Source organism: Gopherus evgoodei, chromosome 11, assembly GCF_007399415.2.
Source record: "Gopherus evgoodei ecotype Sinaloan lineage chromosome 11, rGopEvg1_v1.p, whole genome shotgun sequence".
Lineage (NCBI taxonomy): Eukaryota > Metazoa > Chordata > Testudines > Testudinidae > Gopherus > Gopherus evgoodei.
The window spans coordinates 68022528-68041837 of NC_044332.1; the positions used below are offsets into that span (position 1 = coordinate 68022528).

Here is a 19310-nt window from a genome sequence, read left to right on the forward strand (position 1 = left end):
TACTTTTCCAGAACTGATCGTGTGCTGAAACATAAACGTATGTGCCATGAGAGCCGTGACAAGAAACCTAATAGAAGTGCCACCAAAGTTGGCCTTTTGACATCTGACGAAGATCCTGGCTTCTCTACACCGATGAAAGACAGCTCCCTGCCAAAGAAGAAAAGACAGAAAACAGAGAAAGCAAAGTCTGTGGACAAGGAAATTGGAGATAAATCAGAACAGAAGAAGGATAAAAATGACTACTTGCCTTTGTATTCTGCCAGTGCTAAAGTAAAGGATGAATATATGGTGGCAGAATATGCTGTTGAGATGCCACATTCTTCTGTCAGTGGGTCACATTTAGAAGATGCAAATTCTGGAGAAATACACCCACCTAAACTGGTTCTCAAAAAAGTTACTAGTAAGAGAAGTCTAAAACCGCCACTTGAGCAAAGTCAGACCATTTCACCTTTGTCTACATATGAAGAGAACAAGGTTTCAAAGTATGCCTTTGATCTTGTGGATAAACAAGGTTTATTGGATGCAGATGGTAATGCTGACATTGACCAAGTTGATACTTTACAGGAAGGGCCCAGTAAACCTGTACACAGCAGCACCAATTATGATGACGCAATGCAGTTTTTAAAGAAAAAGAGGTATCTGCAAGCGGCTAGTAATAATAGTAGAGAATATGCCCTGAATGTAGGTACTATAGCATCTCAACCTTCAGTAACACAGGCAGCTGTAGCAAGTGTCATTGATGAAAGTACCACAGCATCCATATTAGATTCACAGGCACTGAATGTGGAAATTAAAAGTAACCATGACAAAAATGTCATTCCAGATGAGGTGCTTCAAACCCTACTAGATCATTATTCCCACAAGGCTAATGGACAACATGAAATATCTTTCAATGTGACGGATACTGAGGTGACCTCCAGTATATCAATCAATTCTTCTGAAGTATCTGAGGTCACCCAGTCTGAAACTGTTGGAACAAGCTCTCAAGCTTCCTCATCAGATAAAGCCAGTATGTTACAAGAATATTCAAAGTTTCTACAACAAGCGTTGGACAGAACTAGCCAAAATGATGCCTATTTGAACAACCCAAGCCTTAATTTTGTGACTGATAACCAGACTCTTACAAGCCAGCCAGCATTCTCTTCCATAGACAAACAGGTCTATGCTTCTATACCTGTCAATAGCTTTCGATCGGGAATGAACTCTCCATTAAGAACAACTCCAGACAAGTCTCATTTTGGACTAATGGTTGCTGATTCCCAGCACTCTTTTCCCTTTTCAGGTGATGAGGCGAATCATTCTTCCTCCTCCTCTACGCAGGACTTCTTGGATCAAGTGACTTCTCAGAAGAAAGCAGAGGCACAGCCTGTCCATCAGGCTTATCAAATGAGCTCCTTTGAGCAGCCCTTCAGAGCTCAATACCATGGAGCAAGAGCTGGAATATCACCTCAGTTTAGCACTGCCAATGGACAGGTGAACCTGCGAGGGCCAGGGACAAGTGCTGAATTCCCTGAATTTCCCTTGGTGAATGTAAATGATAATAGAGCTGGGATGACTTCTTCACCTGATGCCACAACGGGCCAGACTTTTGGCTAAGAAAATCTTTGTAAATAATATTGGCACTTTAGAACAGATCTGTCAAAAATGGTGTTGCTCTGTATCAAATGGAGTGCTGTACAGCTTTTAAGAACGTTGTGTTATAACAAAAATAAGCTGATATAGCAAGATCAATAACTTCATTTTTGGTTAGTCCACCAGTCATTGAACTGCCTTACATGTTGTCTCTCCTATAAAAGGCAGTTTATTACTCACTTGTTCGAGACCAGAAACTTGCTCTTTTACATACACTTAAATTTAAAACAAAACAAAAAACCCAAGGTAAGGTTTCCTCCCATAATAGTTTCCTATTTGGTTGCATTGTACGTTCTTGGCAGAACAGTAATTGTCATGTTGTCATTTTCTAAGCTTGTCAGTGTAGTCATTGCTCTTCAGTAGGGAACCTAAATATACTAAACAGAATAAACTACAAGTTTAAATGTCAAGCGATTATGGCTAAACCACATTGGTGTATTCTATAGAAATACCCTTTCTTCCCTCTTTCTTAAAATGAAATATATGCCAGATGCCCTTTATTTTTGCTTTGCATTACACTGAGCTGTGTTTTGGAGGAAAAAAGTAATAATAAATTCTGATAGACTAACTCCATTATTTAAAAGTCTAATTAATTTAAAATACTTTAAAAACTTTTTTAGCAAAATACATGTCTGCTAATGCATTTACTTCAGTCCTGAAGTGTGTTGCATATTTCTTTGTATAGTTGAACCTAGACATAACTTTTTATGATTCTTTCACATGCAGATATCAAGATTTTGAAGTTTTAGTTAAAATACTCTGTAGATTACATTCCCATTTACATAAAGCTTACACAAATTGTGTATTCCGAGATTTTAAAGCTTAATTGTACTTTATCCTGCATATTCACAGTGATTAACAAAGAGCACTTAGTTTCTATTTGATACTTTTTGATTTCTCAAAGAATAAAAACTATTTTAGATTTTTAGGTCTGATATGGCTGCATCATTATCATCTCATACAACACTGATTAATATTTTTTAATATAAAATGAGATTGGAATTTCTTAGCTTCTGTAAAAACTGGTTTAATTTTCTCTATCTAGAACTTTGACAATTCAGATAATTAAACATACTAAAGCATCCCAATAAGCTGAAGTGGGCCTTCTAATTGCATATCTTTTTAGCGATTTCTTAATGAACAAGGTTCATTACAATTTTACCAACCAAAACTGTTGACTAATGCTAGTGAACAGAATTTTTTTCAGTATAGATGAATGATCAGAAGCTTTTGTTGCATTTCACAGTATAAATAAACTGCAAACTTTATCCCTGTACCATGAATATGTTTTTTTAATAGTACTTTGGCTTGAAGTATACAGTAAGGTACGATAAATAGTTCTGTGTGCATTTTTAAGGTGGTGAGATTGAAATAACATAAATGTGTTGTGTAGTTTAAGTTAACAATTTTAAAATTTTGAACTTTTATGTTCATTCGTTTGCACCTTTCCCTAGAGGATACACGGTCAGGTAGTTTAAGGCAGTATAAACCTAATATTGTAGGTTGATTAACCATTACGTGGGGATACAGATAAGGATGCATACATACCTTTACAACACTGTCCCTGGCTGACATCTCCCAAATGAAACCATCAGCTCGGAGAGGAGGTTGAGCCCCATTGTACTGAAGAACACCCTCCCCAGACAGCAGACTCGAGTGGAGAGCACAACTTACCCATTCCCAAAATACTAACCACATTTTATTGTTTTTCATCATTGTAGCTGCAGTAACTCCCTTAGCCCATTTTAGGAAGAAAGTTCATCTGGAATCCATAGACTACACCTCAAGTGGCCAGGGAGATCATTTACATGATCTTCCTGCATAACTCATTTGTATACAGTGAGACCAGATTCTTATTGCCCTGTGATGGCCTTAACTATTCTTAGGATTCATTGTGCAGCTGTTTTATGATGCTGCAAGGGGTTATATACTCTACAATTTTCTTACAGGAACAGGTCTGAAGATTTGGCCCTAGTTAAGTAGAAAAGTAAACATCAAGGGAGAAAAGCGAAAGCATTGTGCAATATTAGTGACACATAAGGAAACATCTTTAAAAGAATATTTTTAACCTGGTTGTGTCCCTTGAATTTTTTCTACATTATTGTTTTAGTCTCCTGTCCTACTTGCATAGACATACACACGTGTATGGCACCTAACTCACAACAAGAAACAGCCTATCATGAAGCAGATATCTCATTTCCATTAACATTACTTCCATCACGTCCCCATAGATCTATCTATCATTACTTCCATCACTGTCCCCATAGATCTGTATTGGCATCTTTGGTTTAATATCCTATCATTGCAAATATATGTCCATTTGTTTACCATTGTTTTAAGAAAATTCCCTTGGGGCTAAATTATTACAGCACTTATTTGGACACACAGGGAAATAAGAGGGAGAAAGGCCTACTTGGTCCTTGCCAGGTTGATAACTGGCTGTGTTGGAGAGGGCAGGGGCTACTCTGCTGATACTCTGTTGTGAGAAAGTGGCGGGGGAGGGGAGAGGGGAAAACCTTGGCTCCACTCTCTCTGCACACTAGCCAGAATAGTTAACTTTTTGCATAGTGGTGAGTAAGGTGTTTCACACTAAGGGTGAAATAACTTGCTTCTCCCCAGAGGAGGAATTGTGGTTCTCTGAGTCACAGTTCATTCTCTGGTGTGTTCCTGGGGTATTACAGCTGTGCTCTGTGACATAGGGCAGAATGTAAAGTCCTCACTCTATCCCACGGTGATTATTTTGTAGACTTACTTTATACATATAGATAGAGGCAGTGCTAGTAGTTAATCAGTAGAAATTTAGGCTTTTTCTAGCTGGAGAAATTTACCAGCAGAATTCTTCCAATATGATTTTGTTGCTATAGTTATACCAGATTTGTTGTCAGTAAATTTCCCTCTCTAGATGAGCCTGTATTTTTAACAAGTTCATTATTTAAAAAAATATTTTCAACATGTTTTATTATTACACACACACACGTGCACACACACACACACACTCGTTTGATCTGGCAGATGTTTATTCTCATCTGGGCCCCCTATGTTTAGTTTAGTTTGAAGGAACTAAACATGAAAATGACTTTTTCTTCACTACATTGTTCATGTATCAGCATTATTAAGCCAGAACACTTTTGGGAATGGCATTTATATCCCAGCAAGCCAACAGTAGAAGCTCTTGTATTATTTTATAAGTTGTGAAAGGTGTGCATGTGTGCAAGTGTAAGGTGGAATCTTTTATGGCTGTTTTTTTTCTGTGACAATAAGAATAAATGAAAAACATATATTTAGAAATTTTAGGATATTTACTCCCAGACTATAATAATTTTAAATAGATAGTATTTTGGGCCTAAGTTACTTGAGAGTGTCCCTTTGAGCACTAGTCCTTTGTTATATTTTACCACGATTATAACTAATAATGAAGGAATTGGCTTGCAATGGTATATTAGTAAGCATCTACATTTTCTTGTACTGGTTTGAGAGTGAGTTAAGCATAAATGATAAAGTTTGAAGAGGAGGATAGAATTGTGTACTACTCTACACTGGTTTTATAAACAGTAATATGAAGAATTTAAATCAGGCTTCAAAATGAATTTTTTCATGGTCCTGTGTGTTTCCTGGTGTTGCCTATGGGAAAATTATGGTGCAAGAAGAAAATACAACCACCCCTAAAATACTCACGATTGTTTAACATTTTTATTACTTTTTATATTTATATTGTAGGTTGTCAGTGTTTTGGAGAAAGGGAGCAGTTCAGTGATAAAAGGGAAAATACAATAAAATATTTCTAATTTGCTGATTGCTAATTAAAGCACCCCCTAATTCTTACACATACAATCTGCTTTCTCCCCACTCTGCAAAGTATTAATAGTAAAGTACTGTAGTGAAGTCTTACTTTAATAAGTCTGTTACTTCAACCAAGTATACTACAGAACATTTATTAGTATACTCTGAAGTAGTATAATGGAAACTAACTACAGTTGTTGCAATAAATGAACGAAGTACATTTTGTGATGTGATATCCTTGCCTTTGTTTGCTTGCTCACTTGCTACTTCTCAAAATTCAGTCATTTGTAAATGTTTTCCAAGTCATTACTGTGCATTAATGGGGTTCTACTGTGGCTTTTTCAGAAATGTGTGGTTTTCCCTCTGAAAAATCTGGATATAAACAATATATTCTGTGCTTGTTTTGAATATTTTAAGTTAGCATCATGTGCAGCAAAAATTTGAAAATGACCCAAATAATCTACTCTGAATTTTGCAGTATTGCATTATTCTGTGTATGTAAATTTGCAAACTGAATTTTCTTGTTTTTTTTTTTTTTTTTTTAATTCATTACATTTTGCAGGGAAATTCCTAATATTCCTGGAATACATTTGGAAACTTTAGCAGGGAGACACATGCTTGTGCTATGGTTACTTGAGTTGGTACCAATACTAGTGGACTTTCAAATTATGTGGTTAATACTGAGGCAAAATAATAGTTTTATGCTTTATTAGTGTTAAAAATTCTACTAAATGGAAGCCTTGTAATTTTGAAAGTTCATTCATTTTATGTTGGTGCATGTTTATGTTAAGCATGTAACACATTAAACTAGAATTCACTTTTTCAAAGAACTTGTACTAAGTATTACTGTTAATGAAAAACATCTTTAAGTTTAAATTTGAACTTTTGTTCAGTTTTAAATTGCTTTAAGTCAGGGAAATAAATTTTATAGTCGCTTTTGTTATACTGCGTATATAAAAACCTTATGTTTCCTTTTTAAAACTATTTCTTTTCTTAGGATACACAAATTGAGGCAAGCAAACATTTCTAAGAGTTGTTTCTTGCTTTCCTTAATCCAATGGATGGAAAGGTAATATTGTGTATACGACATTATTTTATTTTTTTATGCAATATCTTACTGTAAATATGATTTATCAAATAAGGATGTACCTATGATTGAATCTTCGATTCTGCACAGTTAGAGTTTATATATAAATATAAATGTGTCTTGACAATCAAGGACTTATGTCAGTCTTCCTTTATGATGTTTATTATTGTTATGCATTCCATTTGTTTGAATTGAGTACCAATGTGGAAATCTGTATTGTCTGTAAAGTATGTAATGTTTTTATAGCTTGTTTAAAAAGACCCCACAAAAATGCTGTAAATATATACAAACTGATCACAGTACTGCTTTATGTTAGAAGGCATATGATGTTGTACTGTATGTAAGCAATAATACATGACAGTGCTAACTTTACAAGTAGCATAAGGATCGTTCCAAAAATGGTTTTGGAGTTAATAGCCTTGTTTTGAGTTAATCAAAATTCTTAATCATTTTTTTATAAATAAATTCAACTGTCCTCCTGTTGGAGTATATAACTGTTTACACAGCACAATTTCAGTCACAGAGGAGACAGGCTTTAGATTTATGACTTCGTCTGTAAACGCTTTCAGTAAGAAATGAATGGCTTTACTGCACTTCTGCGAGATGAGGAAGACTGCAAAAGTTTAGTTTTAAAGGAAGAGAGATACTTTTCTGCTTCTGTGCTGATTCGTGACAATTCTTATTCTTTAATTCAGATTACTTAAGTCCTGATACTGACCTGATGTGACTTGGGGCTCCAATATAAAGGAATAGTTCTCTTCATAATTCATATACAGTTCAATAGTGAATCTACACGTTATATGTTCATTTTACGTTCTTATTTTTTAAGTGTGAGTTATCCTCAACTGATGAAATGGGTTTATTCAGTTATTAAGTTGTCAAACTTACTACAGTTTGAACTGACTAGGTATTGGATGGTAGAGTGTGGCATAGCTATTTGAACACAGTCATCACTGCTTTAGAAAAAACACAGATTTATAAATGTAAATGACCTACATTTTATAAGAGAAATGTTTTTAAATGCTAGTCAGTTATAAAATATGTGCTTTGAAGGATTTGCTAGTCTACTTCTGTCACTTTTAGTACACTGGTATCTTTTATATGTAATGTATGCTTTTTATTATTGTAGCAAAACCATTTCAATAGAAGGAATTTTGCAACAGTATGGAGGGAATTTTCATTGTCAGAAATGAATTATACTGGATTTTGTCTGTGTACTGTTGTCTTTATTTTAATGCTGTCTGGAAGGGAACTTCATATCCAAATAAAGCAGGTGACCTTTTATTTCAAGGGCATACTATGTAGTGCTAAATTGAGTCTGGAAATATGATGATTTTTGTGTGTGTGTGTATATATATATATATACATATATATTCAAAATTATCATATTTCCATATATATATATAGTGGAACACTGTTACAGTGCATTTTCTGATATAGTGTTATTTTCCTGAAGTCCATATGCCTTTTTTGTATTTCAACTAATAAAAAAAGACCAACACCCTATAGTTAAGTTTTTGGCAGGATAATGGGTTTATTTCAGTAGTAATACAGTATTCTTTTAACCTACAACATCAGTTCCGTCCATTTTACTGTTTGAGTTAAAATAAAAAAAAATCAAAAATCAAGTTCCATCTGTAAAAAATATGTATATAAGTAATAGATGGTTTTCTATAAACCTGAAAAGTATGAATTTGTATATTCCTTATGTTTCTGATAGAAATTAGGAGGTGAGTCTTAGTTCCTGTGAAATCAGGGATTTCATGACAAAGGGGTGTGTGGGTGAGTGTATGAGTGAGAGAAAGTTGTCAAACAAAACAAATATAAAAGGATTATTTCATTTCAAAGCAGCCTCTGAGCATTTGAATTTAAAAATCCTTTCAGAAAGGTGAGAAATATTTTGCAGGGAGGTTATTTAACCAGAATTGTTTAGTTCTTAGTGTTTGATCTTGCTCCCATTCACGTTAATGGGAGCTTTGTTTACTTCAGTGGGAATTTAAAAAAAGAAATGTGCGTTGTGTTACACTAAATTCAAAAGAACAAAACTACTTGATTAGCAGGCTTGGCCAAATGAATTTTTTCATTAACAATACATTTTAAAAGATCATTTTTCTGCCTTTATTTCTCTTCTAAAATCAATATTTAAAATACGTTGGAAGTTGCTATTCCTATTCATTCGACTGTGATTGTAAATTAAATTTTGCTTGACAAAATATGGCATGAACGATTGGATTGTTGTGCCTGTATAATACAGTGGAAGATGGTTTTTATGCATAGTCATAGTGAATGATATTGTATTCTTAGAATTGATTTTTTCATTAAGTGGCTTAATGGGTTTCATTGCTTCAGAAATTACTGTTTTCTTATGGTTAACTTAGCTATTTTGGGTTTATAATACCCTTTTATGTATTGTGATACTAAAGGAAATTACATTATTTGCTTTCATTTTTAATTAATCTATTAGTTTGATAATTTATATTTACAAATGATGCATTTTAAATGTGGTCACTGGCTGTTTGAAAAATAAAAATATAGAATACTGTTTTATGAATAAAACTGTTTAGCGGTATTTTTCATGTTAATTGATTTAAGACAAAATTTGATCTCTTAACATGGCAGAAAAAGGCATGTAGAAATATATCAAGTATGCCAGAAATGATGTGGATAATTTTAACAAATAAGTGAAACATTTAAATATTTGGTTATGGGCTACAGCACATTTTCATAGGGCTTTTTTCCTGTTTTTCCCTCCTATAGATTTGGAACATTATTACCATACTTGATACTAATTTTAATTCAGAAATTTTGAGTTGATTGCATTACTATAAAGTAGGATCACAAAAGGTAAGTGAGACAGATTCTTATGCACACTAATGGCCCTTTACACCACCATGACACTGTAAAGAGGCTATAGTGTAAAAGAATCAGGCTTTAGTACGTTTAATTGTACATGTCAGAAATGTGACTTTTAATATTACATTTTGAATATATTGGATTAAAAATGCACAGTGTGTGTAATATAGAATTTAATAGTGCATGTTCTTCCTGCATTGAAGCGGAATCCATAAGAAGAATTGCAAATCATAGCACTGTGCATTTATAAGGAGGAATAAATTTTGTGATCAAAAATAAAAGCAAGCTCTAGTGCTAATCTCTAGTCACTTTGCATATTTTTAGTGACATTATTTTACTGAAATGTTTCAGTATTGATGATTTTGGTATATAATTAGAAGACCATTTCCAGTTACAAAATCATGTTGAGAAATGTGTAGATCTGCTGATTGGAAATCTGTTTGACTTTGCATAAGTAGACTTGATAGTTACAATATATGTAAAGATGACACACAAAGTCATGTAAACTCTGAGTTAAAGCTAGTATGACTCTCCTTACTCCACGCCTTGTTAGTCTTTGCACATTGCTTTCAGTCAGTTCACCATTACATGGTTGTGCAAGCAGCGAGAAACATGCATCCCATAAATAGGGGTTGAGTACACTATACATATAAATATAGTGCATCACTTCTGTTATGATTTTACTGAAATGTACACCTATAGCATTGTAAAGAAAACTATATATAAAGAACCACACAAGATATGTAAACATGATTGCAGTCATATTTTAAAAATGTGTAAAACAAATCTTAGATTGTGGGCGTACTTTGAAATACAACTGAGAAAGTTGCACCTCCTTATTCAGCAGATCTGTTTTCTGTATTCAGTTTTCTTACTTTAGTGATACTTATTTTTAATTATTTTTTAGTTATTTATTGGAAACAAGGCGACATTTAAATCTGAACTTGGTAGCCTAAGACTGGTGGCTTTCATGCTTTAAACGTAACATTGTCAAATAGTGTAGTTCTGTGATCTTGAAAATAGGGACATTTGTCAATAATTTGATGTAATATATATATTTAACCCAGTTTTCTTTTAAAAATAGTAATTGTTGCAAACCAAGTTGGAATACAAATATCCCCTAATTCTTCACTGAGCTAATATTATTGCAAAGAGAATAACAGATTAAGCTATCTTTAATATTTGCTATGGTTATCATACAGAGAAGTGTAATCATCCTGCTCTTAATATGACTTCCTTAACAGCCTGTCCTGTCAGAACTGGTGCTCCATGTGTTTAGAGGGATACAATCCCTGTCCCTTTAACTTGGAATTTTCCTTTTACTTCATGTGATAAACCATCCTGAAGCTCAGCTCCAGTGATCTACTCACATAAGTGGCTGGTTATTACCAGAGTCTGGAAAAGACTTAGTACTGATCTCATCCATCACCCTCACTAATCCAATGGAGGATTGTTTCCTTCAGTAACTGGTGTGATGTTTTGTCTAATCTGTTTCTCAAGACATGGAGTTAAACAAGTGCAAGTCTTTCATTGGGAACCAACAATTTTTTGAGAGGGCCTGAAAATGGAACAGGTATGTGTTTTTTCCTTTCAGAAGTTGGTGAAGCCAGCAACACTGGAATGGTCTTTCAGGTAAGTGGCCTCTTCCTGTACGCCTCCTTTCTACTTCCACCGCAGGGCTCTCCTTCAAGTTCACATGCTCTATCACAGCATCCAACCCATGCTTTAAATTATTAAACCTGTCAGATGTGTGCATATGAAACCCACTTCTGTTGATCATTGGCAGGAATTAAATATGATGATTTGGTAAAATGTAACATGGTAAATCCAGTCTTGAAAATTCTACTCATCCACTTGCAGCAATTTTTTGACAGGCAAGTAAAATATAATATTTTTAAATTATAATTGTGGTAAAGACCAGGTGAGTGTAGGTTTTGTCCCTGGGCTGGTGAGTTTTCATGATAGTTTTACAAAGGTGTTAATCCTATTCTGTTCCTTTAGCAGCTTTACTCAGAAAAGCAGAGTTCTTCCACTCTTTATGGTTACTGGCATAGTGGCTCTCCCTGGCTGAGAGAGGAACATACCTGTGAGCTATGTAATCAAAAAGGGGACAGATGAAAGACCTGAAAATTGGATTGCCATCAACTCCCCCCTTTCCTATGATAGTTGAGTTATACTTATTATTTTAATACCTAGCTCTTATGTAGCACTTTTCATTGGTGATCTCAAACAACTTTCCAAAGGAGTTCAGTTTTACTATTCCACTTTATAGATTGCGAAACCAAGATGCTGAGCTGGGAATAGAACCCACGTCTCCCAAGTTGTAGAGGATCATGGGTGGCTGGGACTGCTTTTGGGATCATTATGAAGGTTTGGGCACTTTGATAATTAAAAAAATCCACAACCATATTTTATATGTTCCTCAGCTGCAGCTGTGTACCAGAATCATTGTACCCTGGAACTGCATTAACTTATTTTCTGAGCCGCTTGTTTGGGGAAATTTGAAAGAAACAAGTCTAGGTAGGGAGTTGTGTGCTAAAGCCAGAGAGCCGTTTTGTCACGGTTTAACATGGGCAGGTCAGGGATACTTGTTATTACAGAGATAGGAAAGTTGTCAAAGTTCTTGTCATTACTGAGTGCTTGGTGGTTTCAAAAGGACTTCAGGAGGCAGGCTAGTATTATGACTACAGGGAGCGGGGCTGGGCCCTTCATTTACTCTTATCAAGGTTTGGGCCAGGGGGGTGTGGTGACATGGAGTGCTCTGGAAGTCTGGGCCTTGAGCAGTCATATACCGTGAGCTAATCCTGCATCCCTTCCCTACAGTGATGTTTAGAACAGACAGACTCTGTCAGTCTATGTCAAAGGTGGTTATGATGTCACTTTCTCCGGTAAATGAAAAGGCAGGCGAAAGTTTCGATTGCTCAGACTGTGATTGCCTCAAATTTGAGGGTGGTCGTTTCTTTTTAAATACAATGCTAAGGATAGTGGGGAGCAGGCAGAGTGGTTTCTCCTCTGTTAGACCCTTTCCAAGCAATTTGATTACTTTTTAAAACAAAAAAACATGTAGTTCATCTATGTATCTAATCTCCAACCAAGTGGTACCTTGCCCATCATTGTTATCCTTACATGAACAAGAGCAGCTCTATGGAATATCTTCCTAACGCACTTGATGGTAGCGAATAATTGACATTTTATAAAGAATCATTGATGCTTAAGCTGCCTTTCACTATAGGAAGGGATATTAGAACATTTTCCCAGTGAGCATTTATCAGTGCTAAGTTTCTAACACTAGATTTTCTTCCTCATAATTTAGCAGTGCAACCTGAACACACATACATACACGCACACCAGCCTGTTGACTCACACACACGCATATACACACACCAGCCTCTTAACTAATTGTACACAAGTGTTGGATGTTTTGGGTAATATGGTACTTTGCTGAAGGACTTAATTCCTCCTCCTCCTCCTAAAGGTCATTCACTAAAAATTTCTATTTCCTACATTTTCTCTGCAACCTATCCCACCCCAAATCTATCTGTTACCAGTGTAGTCATTGGTGGACCATTGCCCTCCCAGCTAGCACCCAGGCCCTCCAAGGTACAAGCCTGTGTGAATGCAGAAGCTGAGGTCCTTGTGATTATGGTTCAAGAACTCCTGGCTGAAGAGTGGGTGGTTCTTAGCCTGTCTGCAGAACACCATAGTTGGGAGGGAGCAGAGTGGAACAGCCTTGTCAGTCCCACTGCTGCCTCTGCTCAGCACCTCAAACTTCTTCCAGCTCTGCATGGCTTTGATGAGAGCCAGGCCCCGCAAGCATGCTGACTAGCGCCCCTCCCTCCCCGGCTTAACCTGTACCTGCTTGTGGGACTGCAGGGATCGTTCCTTTCCACTGAGCAGCTTAGCACCCACCGTCCTTGCTCTCAGTCCCTTCTCTGCACGATCTACACCACTCCCCTATAATCATGCACCCTGGCACTCAAATATAATATGCAATAATCAACAGTAATATGCAGTATAAATGATTTGCTATAACACTAGAGCTTTGGTCATTGTTCATGCACCAGAATTTGGGTCCCACCCAAATTTCCACTCCTAGCTACTGATCTATGTAGTTGTCAGCAGCCATGGACTTTCTGAAAAAGACTGATTCTTCCCTCTGTTGTATGTGCTCAGCAGAAGTATTGCAAGGCAGCTTTTGGCCCTGTGTTCTGAATCTCAGTATCACCAAACCACAACTGTTTTCTTTTTTCTGGCTTGACTAACATTTTCCCAGCTGGAGTTCATTTTGTTGGCCAGTGCTTCTGTGCCTCTTATACACAAGAGCCAAAATGTGATACTGTAACAGTTATCATACACCACTACCCACTGATTAGCAAAGCAGTTTGGCTGTGGTTCTGCAAGCATACACATGTCTCTGGTATCTTAGGATATCTATGCCAGTACAGCTCTCTTGCTGACCTGTAAACATGTGTATTCATGACTGTAGCCACAAGTTACATTTCATCTGCTGACACAGTTCATTATACCAGTATTATATTGTAGCCAGGTACCTTCTTTCAGAACATAATATTCCCTGGGCTGCATAACCTTATAAGCTGCTATTTGAGAGAGGTAGGCTGGCACAGGTACAGAAGTACAAGCTGTGACCCTGAAAACGTTAGCTTTCACAGTTGCCTCTATATGATTTTTTTCTCATGGTCAGATCTGATTATTAGTGCCACTTCACAAAGGCAGAAATACAGGGACTTTGCTGTTGTGAAATCAAAAGCACCAGGCTAGTCCAAATTAAACTTCCGTCACATGTGGTTCATCCTCTCTCCAGGGCAAGAACTGTGTGTGTAGTGGAGAGTTTCCTTTTGAAGTTGTTTTTAAAATATGCACATTGCTGTGTGTGTTAGAGAAGACTGGTCAAAGGGCTTTGCATGTGGTGCAGAAGGTGAAGGTTGTGATGGTCCTTATTAATATGCATGTAAGTAAGAAATATTTTTCACATTTTCCTCCACTTACATAGTGCTCCCAGTCTCTGTTTAGTTATATGATGATCACTCAAGTTGGTAGCCATTTTAAATATGGCTCACTTCCCTCTTACTGACTAACCTGATTGCTACTATCTTTTCCACCTCAGGAATCTGCTTCCTGCTGTCTGATCTGCTACACTTCTTGGCCCCCAGAATTTGTCCCCGGCCTGCTTGCTTGCTTACTTTCTGCTGATGAATCCATCTCCACATTCCAATCCTCTGAGCAGTTTCAAATGCCTGGCATGGTATAATTTTATGGAGAAAGGAGATATTTCTATTTTAAAGTCTAAGAGGAACAATATTCAGTCCTGCTAGGATTGGCATCCAACATCTCATAACTTTGAAATGGGAGTTCTGTATTATTAGAAAGGGGAGATTCCTGGCTTTCCATGGGGACCCTGAATGCACTCAAGATACCAAATTTCAAGTTCATATTGTTCTTTATAACGAAGATATTTAAGGACATTTTTAGAAATGTTTTAATGTATTAATTGTATTTCCCCCCTCACAGCTGAACTAAGGAACATAGCTTTACAGGTTGGAGAGAGAGAGAATTTATTTATACCACACCACATCATCACATATTTCCTATATGTAATTTTAGAGCGTGTTCTGTAGTATATTGCTTACCTCTTCTCATTTTCACTGTTTGTTCTCTCAAAAATATTTAAATACATTTGGAAATGATTTATTGAGTAGAGTAGACTTGCAAAAATAACTGTGGCATATCAGTCTGGACCCTTTTACTAACGGGCTAAGCATTTCTAAAGGTAAATGAAATTTAACATGCATCAGAAACACATATGGTTGCAGTTAAATGCTAGGGTGGGATTTTCAAAAATACTCACTGCTCCTGGTGAAGAGGATGTTAAAACTCCGATTGACTTAAGTGGGAGCATATTTAGGCCATTTTTTAATGCTTTTGAAAACCTATCCTTAACTTCTTGCTCAAAGTACAATTGTGCACACAAACCTTCCTCCGCATTCACATTGAGTCCTAATGCAAACCACTAAAATCAACTGTCTTAATTTTTCTAGTTTACATCAATTTTATGCCACCAAATTAAATGGAGTTAATCCTGATTTGCACAGGTGTAAGTAATTAGAAAATCTGTTTTCTTCTAATTGTAATGAACACTTCGGTTTTTGAAGGGAGGATGGTGGAAGGGTGGGCAGGTGAAAGGAGAGATCGTTAGAAATTTACATCCCTGAGTGGTGGGTTTTTAAAAGACAATGACATTTCTTGTACAGAGATTTTTATTGTTCTAGATAGCAGGTCTGAGTTAGACCTCCCTATCCTTGAGGGGACAGCTTTCTACCCACCACACTTGAGTTTGTGCTCCACCTAATTGCACCATTCTGACCCCAGTTCACTTCCTGTCTCTAAGAGAACAATTTTAGAGTGTTTACATGGGGAAGTTATTTCAGAATAAGGTAGGGTGTGACTTTTTAAAATGCTTTAGCTATTCCAGAATATTTCCTCATGTAGATGCTCCTATTCCCAACTGAAGTAGTCAACACGTTATTCAGTGATGGAATCTTCCCTTCCTCCTTCAAACACTTAATAGTCTGACAAACACTGAAGAAACCACCCTGGATACATTGGTTCTAGCCAATTACTGCCTAGTGTGAAACCTCCCATGCCTGAGCAAACTCATGGAGAAGGTAAGCAAAGGCCAACTACAAGATCACCTAATTTAAGATTTCAGAGTGGTAGCCATGTTAGTCTGTATCAGCAAAAACAGTGAGGAGTCCTTGTGGCACCTTAGAGACTAACAAATTTATTTGGGCATAAGCTTTCGTGGGCTAGAATTCACTTCATCAGATGAATGAAGTGAAAAATACAGGAGCAGGTATAAATACATGAAAGGATTGGGCTTGCTTTACCAAGTGTGAGGTCAGTCTAACGAGATAAATCAACAGCGGGATACCAAGGGAGAAAAAAAACTTCTGAAGTGGTAAGAAAGTGGCCCGTTACAGACAGTTGACAAGAAGATGTGAGTAACAGTAGGGAGAAATTAGTATTGGGGAAATTAAGTTTAGGTTTTATAATGACCCAACTACTCCCAGTCTTTATTCAGGCCTAATCTGATGGTATCCAGTTTGCAAATTAATTCCAGTTTAGCAGCTTCACATTGGAGTCTGTTTTTGGTGTTTTTTTGTTTAAGAATTGCCACTTTTACATCTGTTGTTGAGTGACCAGAGAGGTTGAAGTGTTCTACTGGTTTTTGAATGTTATGATTCCTGATGTCTGATTTGTGTCCATTTATTCTTTTTCATAGAGACTGTCTGGTTTGGCCAGTGTACGTGGCAGGGGGCATTGCTGGCATTAGTGTCAGGCCAGGACATGGAGCTGAAACTGCTTTACTGTCATTGCTGGATGAACTCCTCCAGTTAATGGATAAAGGGCAGACATCCGTTCAAATCCTCCTGGACCTCTCTGCAGTATTTGGCGCTATTTACCATGAGATACTGCTGCCTCACCTGAAGGAGTGGCAGGAGTCCAGGGTAATGTGTCCTGAAGGACCACACTAAACAAACAATAATGGAAAACTGCCCCTCCCGCACTTAACCTCTGATTTGTGGAGTCTCACAAGAATCAATTCTCCAGTCCTCTTCAACATTTACATGCAACCACTAGGTGATCTGGTCAGACAACATGGACTGAAGGATCAACGATATGCAGATACCACACAGCTCTACCTATCCTTCACCATGTATGATCATACCGTTAACAACAAGATGGCCTGGGGCTTGGATGAGATCAACTCATGGATAATGAGCAGCTAGTTGAAGCTAAACCAAAGCAAGACAGAGGTAAGGCTGGTAGGCAGATTAAAGACCAAAAAAGAAAAGAGTGGCTAGTCCTACAACTATATGGGAAGAGACAATGGAGATAGCCAGGAGGATAGAGGATGATTTGCAGAAGACTACAAGTGAGAACAGAAGACAAGAAGATTGCAGCCAGAAAGAACAAGAGGGGGAAGGCTGAACATTTGCACCAACACCAGGAAGAGACAGGTCTACAGGAGACTCCCTACTAAGAACAGTAGAAAGGTCTGTCACCAGAGCTGATCTGCAGAACAGAAGGGTGTGCTGTCTGCTGAGAGCTAAGATACAGGATGTGGACCTGAGCCTGAAAAGGATCTACTGGGAGCAGAAAAGAGTCCATTGATTTTCCTTCACATGGGAATAAATGGTACTGATAGGTTCTTGCTATCAAGTCAGACTGTGCCAGGCTGGAGAAGCCACCTAAAGAAATAAGGAAGTTTGGGTGATCTTCAGTGGGATTCTACCTGTCCCTAGAGGAGAGGGAAGGCAAGACAAGAGTACGACGATCAACAGATGGCCCAGGCAGTGGTATTACAAGGAGGGCTTTGGGATAGTCAACCACTGGGAGGCATTCATGGATGGAGTATTGTTTTCTCGGAATGGACTCCACCTGAGTAGGGAGGAAAATAGACTTCTGGGTTGGAAGTTGGCACAGCTAATTAAAAGAGTTTTAAACTAGCAATGTAGAGGAGATGGTTGGGAGATACTTATGTAATCTCCACACCTGATTCTAATGTTGAGCCGGAGGAAAATCAAGCAAGAGATAGCAATGGGAAAAGGAACAACAGAGGGTAGCAGAATGGACAACAAGAGGAAAGATAATACCAGCATCACTGACTGTGATAAGTAGGCAATACTGGCAGTAAAATGACCGTACCTAATTAGGTGAGGAATATGGGTGAAGCCAAGCAAAAACAACAAAGATGTCTGCACATCATTGCAAGGAGGCGGGATAATAAAATGGAGAAACTAGAACTACTGGTTCAGGAAGTTATAGGGATAACAGAAACAAGATGGAATAGTATTCATGACTGGAATATCGGTATTGAAGGGCATGTGCTGTTCAGGAAAAACAGAAATAAAAGTAAAGATGGAGAAGTAGTGTTGAATATAATGACTGTGTAGACTGCAAAGAAATAAAAATGATGGAATGGAGAAAACAATCTGTTTGAGTCAAATTTACTTTGGGGAAGAAAGGTAAAAGAGGCTGTATTGGGATCATGCTTGGGATCTGATTTGGATATGGATAGAGATCTCTCTAATATTTGTAATTAAATAAATACTGCTGGGAATTGTGTGATCATGGGAGACTTTAATTTCCCAGGTATAGATTGGAGGACAAGTGCTATTAATAACAGTAAGGCCCAGGTATTCCTGGATGTGGTAGCCAACAGATTTCTTCACCAAATAGTTATTGAACCAAGAAGGGGTGATGCCATTTTAGATTTAGTATTAGTAAGCAGCAAGAACCTCCTAGAAAAACTGATTGTAGAGGACAACCACTTAGTTCATGTGAACATGAGTTAATTCAGTTAAAACTACGTGGGAAGATAAACAAAAATAGGTCTGCACTTAGGGTCCTTAATTTCAGAAGAGCAAACTTAAAAAAATTAAGAGAATTAATTAGGGAAGTGGACTGGACTGAAGAACTCAAGGATCTGACTGTGGAGGAAACTTGGAATTACTTTGTCAAAGCAGCAGAAACTATCTTAAGTGTGTATTCCAAATAAAGGGAAAAATGAATAGGGAAGGGTTGTAGATTGAACATGATGAACAAACAGCTCAAACCGGTAATTAAGAAAAAGCAGAAAGCCTACAAGGAATAGAAGAATAGATGGTTGAGCAAGGAAAGCTATATGTCTTGGAGGTCAAAATCTAAGGAAAAAATGAGAACTGCCAAAGGCCAGAACAGAGTTGGATCTTGCAGAGGAAATTAAAACCAATAGTAAAAGATTCTCTAGTCATATAAATAAAAAGAATACAAGAAAAGAAGAAGTGGGACCACTAAGCATTAAGGTTATGGTGGAGATTAAAGATAATCTAGATATTGCCTAACCAAATACTTTGCCTCAAGTTTAATAAGGATAATGAGGATCTTAGGGGTAGTA

General features: G+C 37.0%; 2 protein-coding genes across 3 annotated transcripts in view; both read left to right on the plus strand.

Annotated features, from left to right (window-relative positions):
• Window positions 1–7712, plus strand: part of ZNF148 (zinc finger protein 148) — a 45171-nt gene extending 37459 nt beyond the window's left edge. For both annotated transcript variants that reach the window (XM_030580953.1, XM_030580952.1), the window contains one exon: window positions 1–7712. In XM_030580953.1, coding sequence (XP_030436813.1) covers window positions 1–1596 — 1596 coding nt within the window. In that variant the 3' untranslated portion in view covers window positions 1597–7712.
• A 907-nt stretch (window positions 7713–8619) lies between these two features.
• Window positions 8620–19310, plus strand: part of SLC12A8 (solute carrier family 12 member 8) — a 106462-nt gene continuing 95771 nt past the window's right edge. The window contains exons 1-2 of the mRNA XM_030580955.1: window positions 8620–9343; window positions 10947–10984. The gene's annotated coding sequence lies outside the window, so the exon portion shown is untranslated. The remainder of the gene's footprint in view (window positions 9344–10946; window positions 10985–19310) is intronic.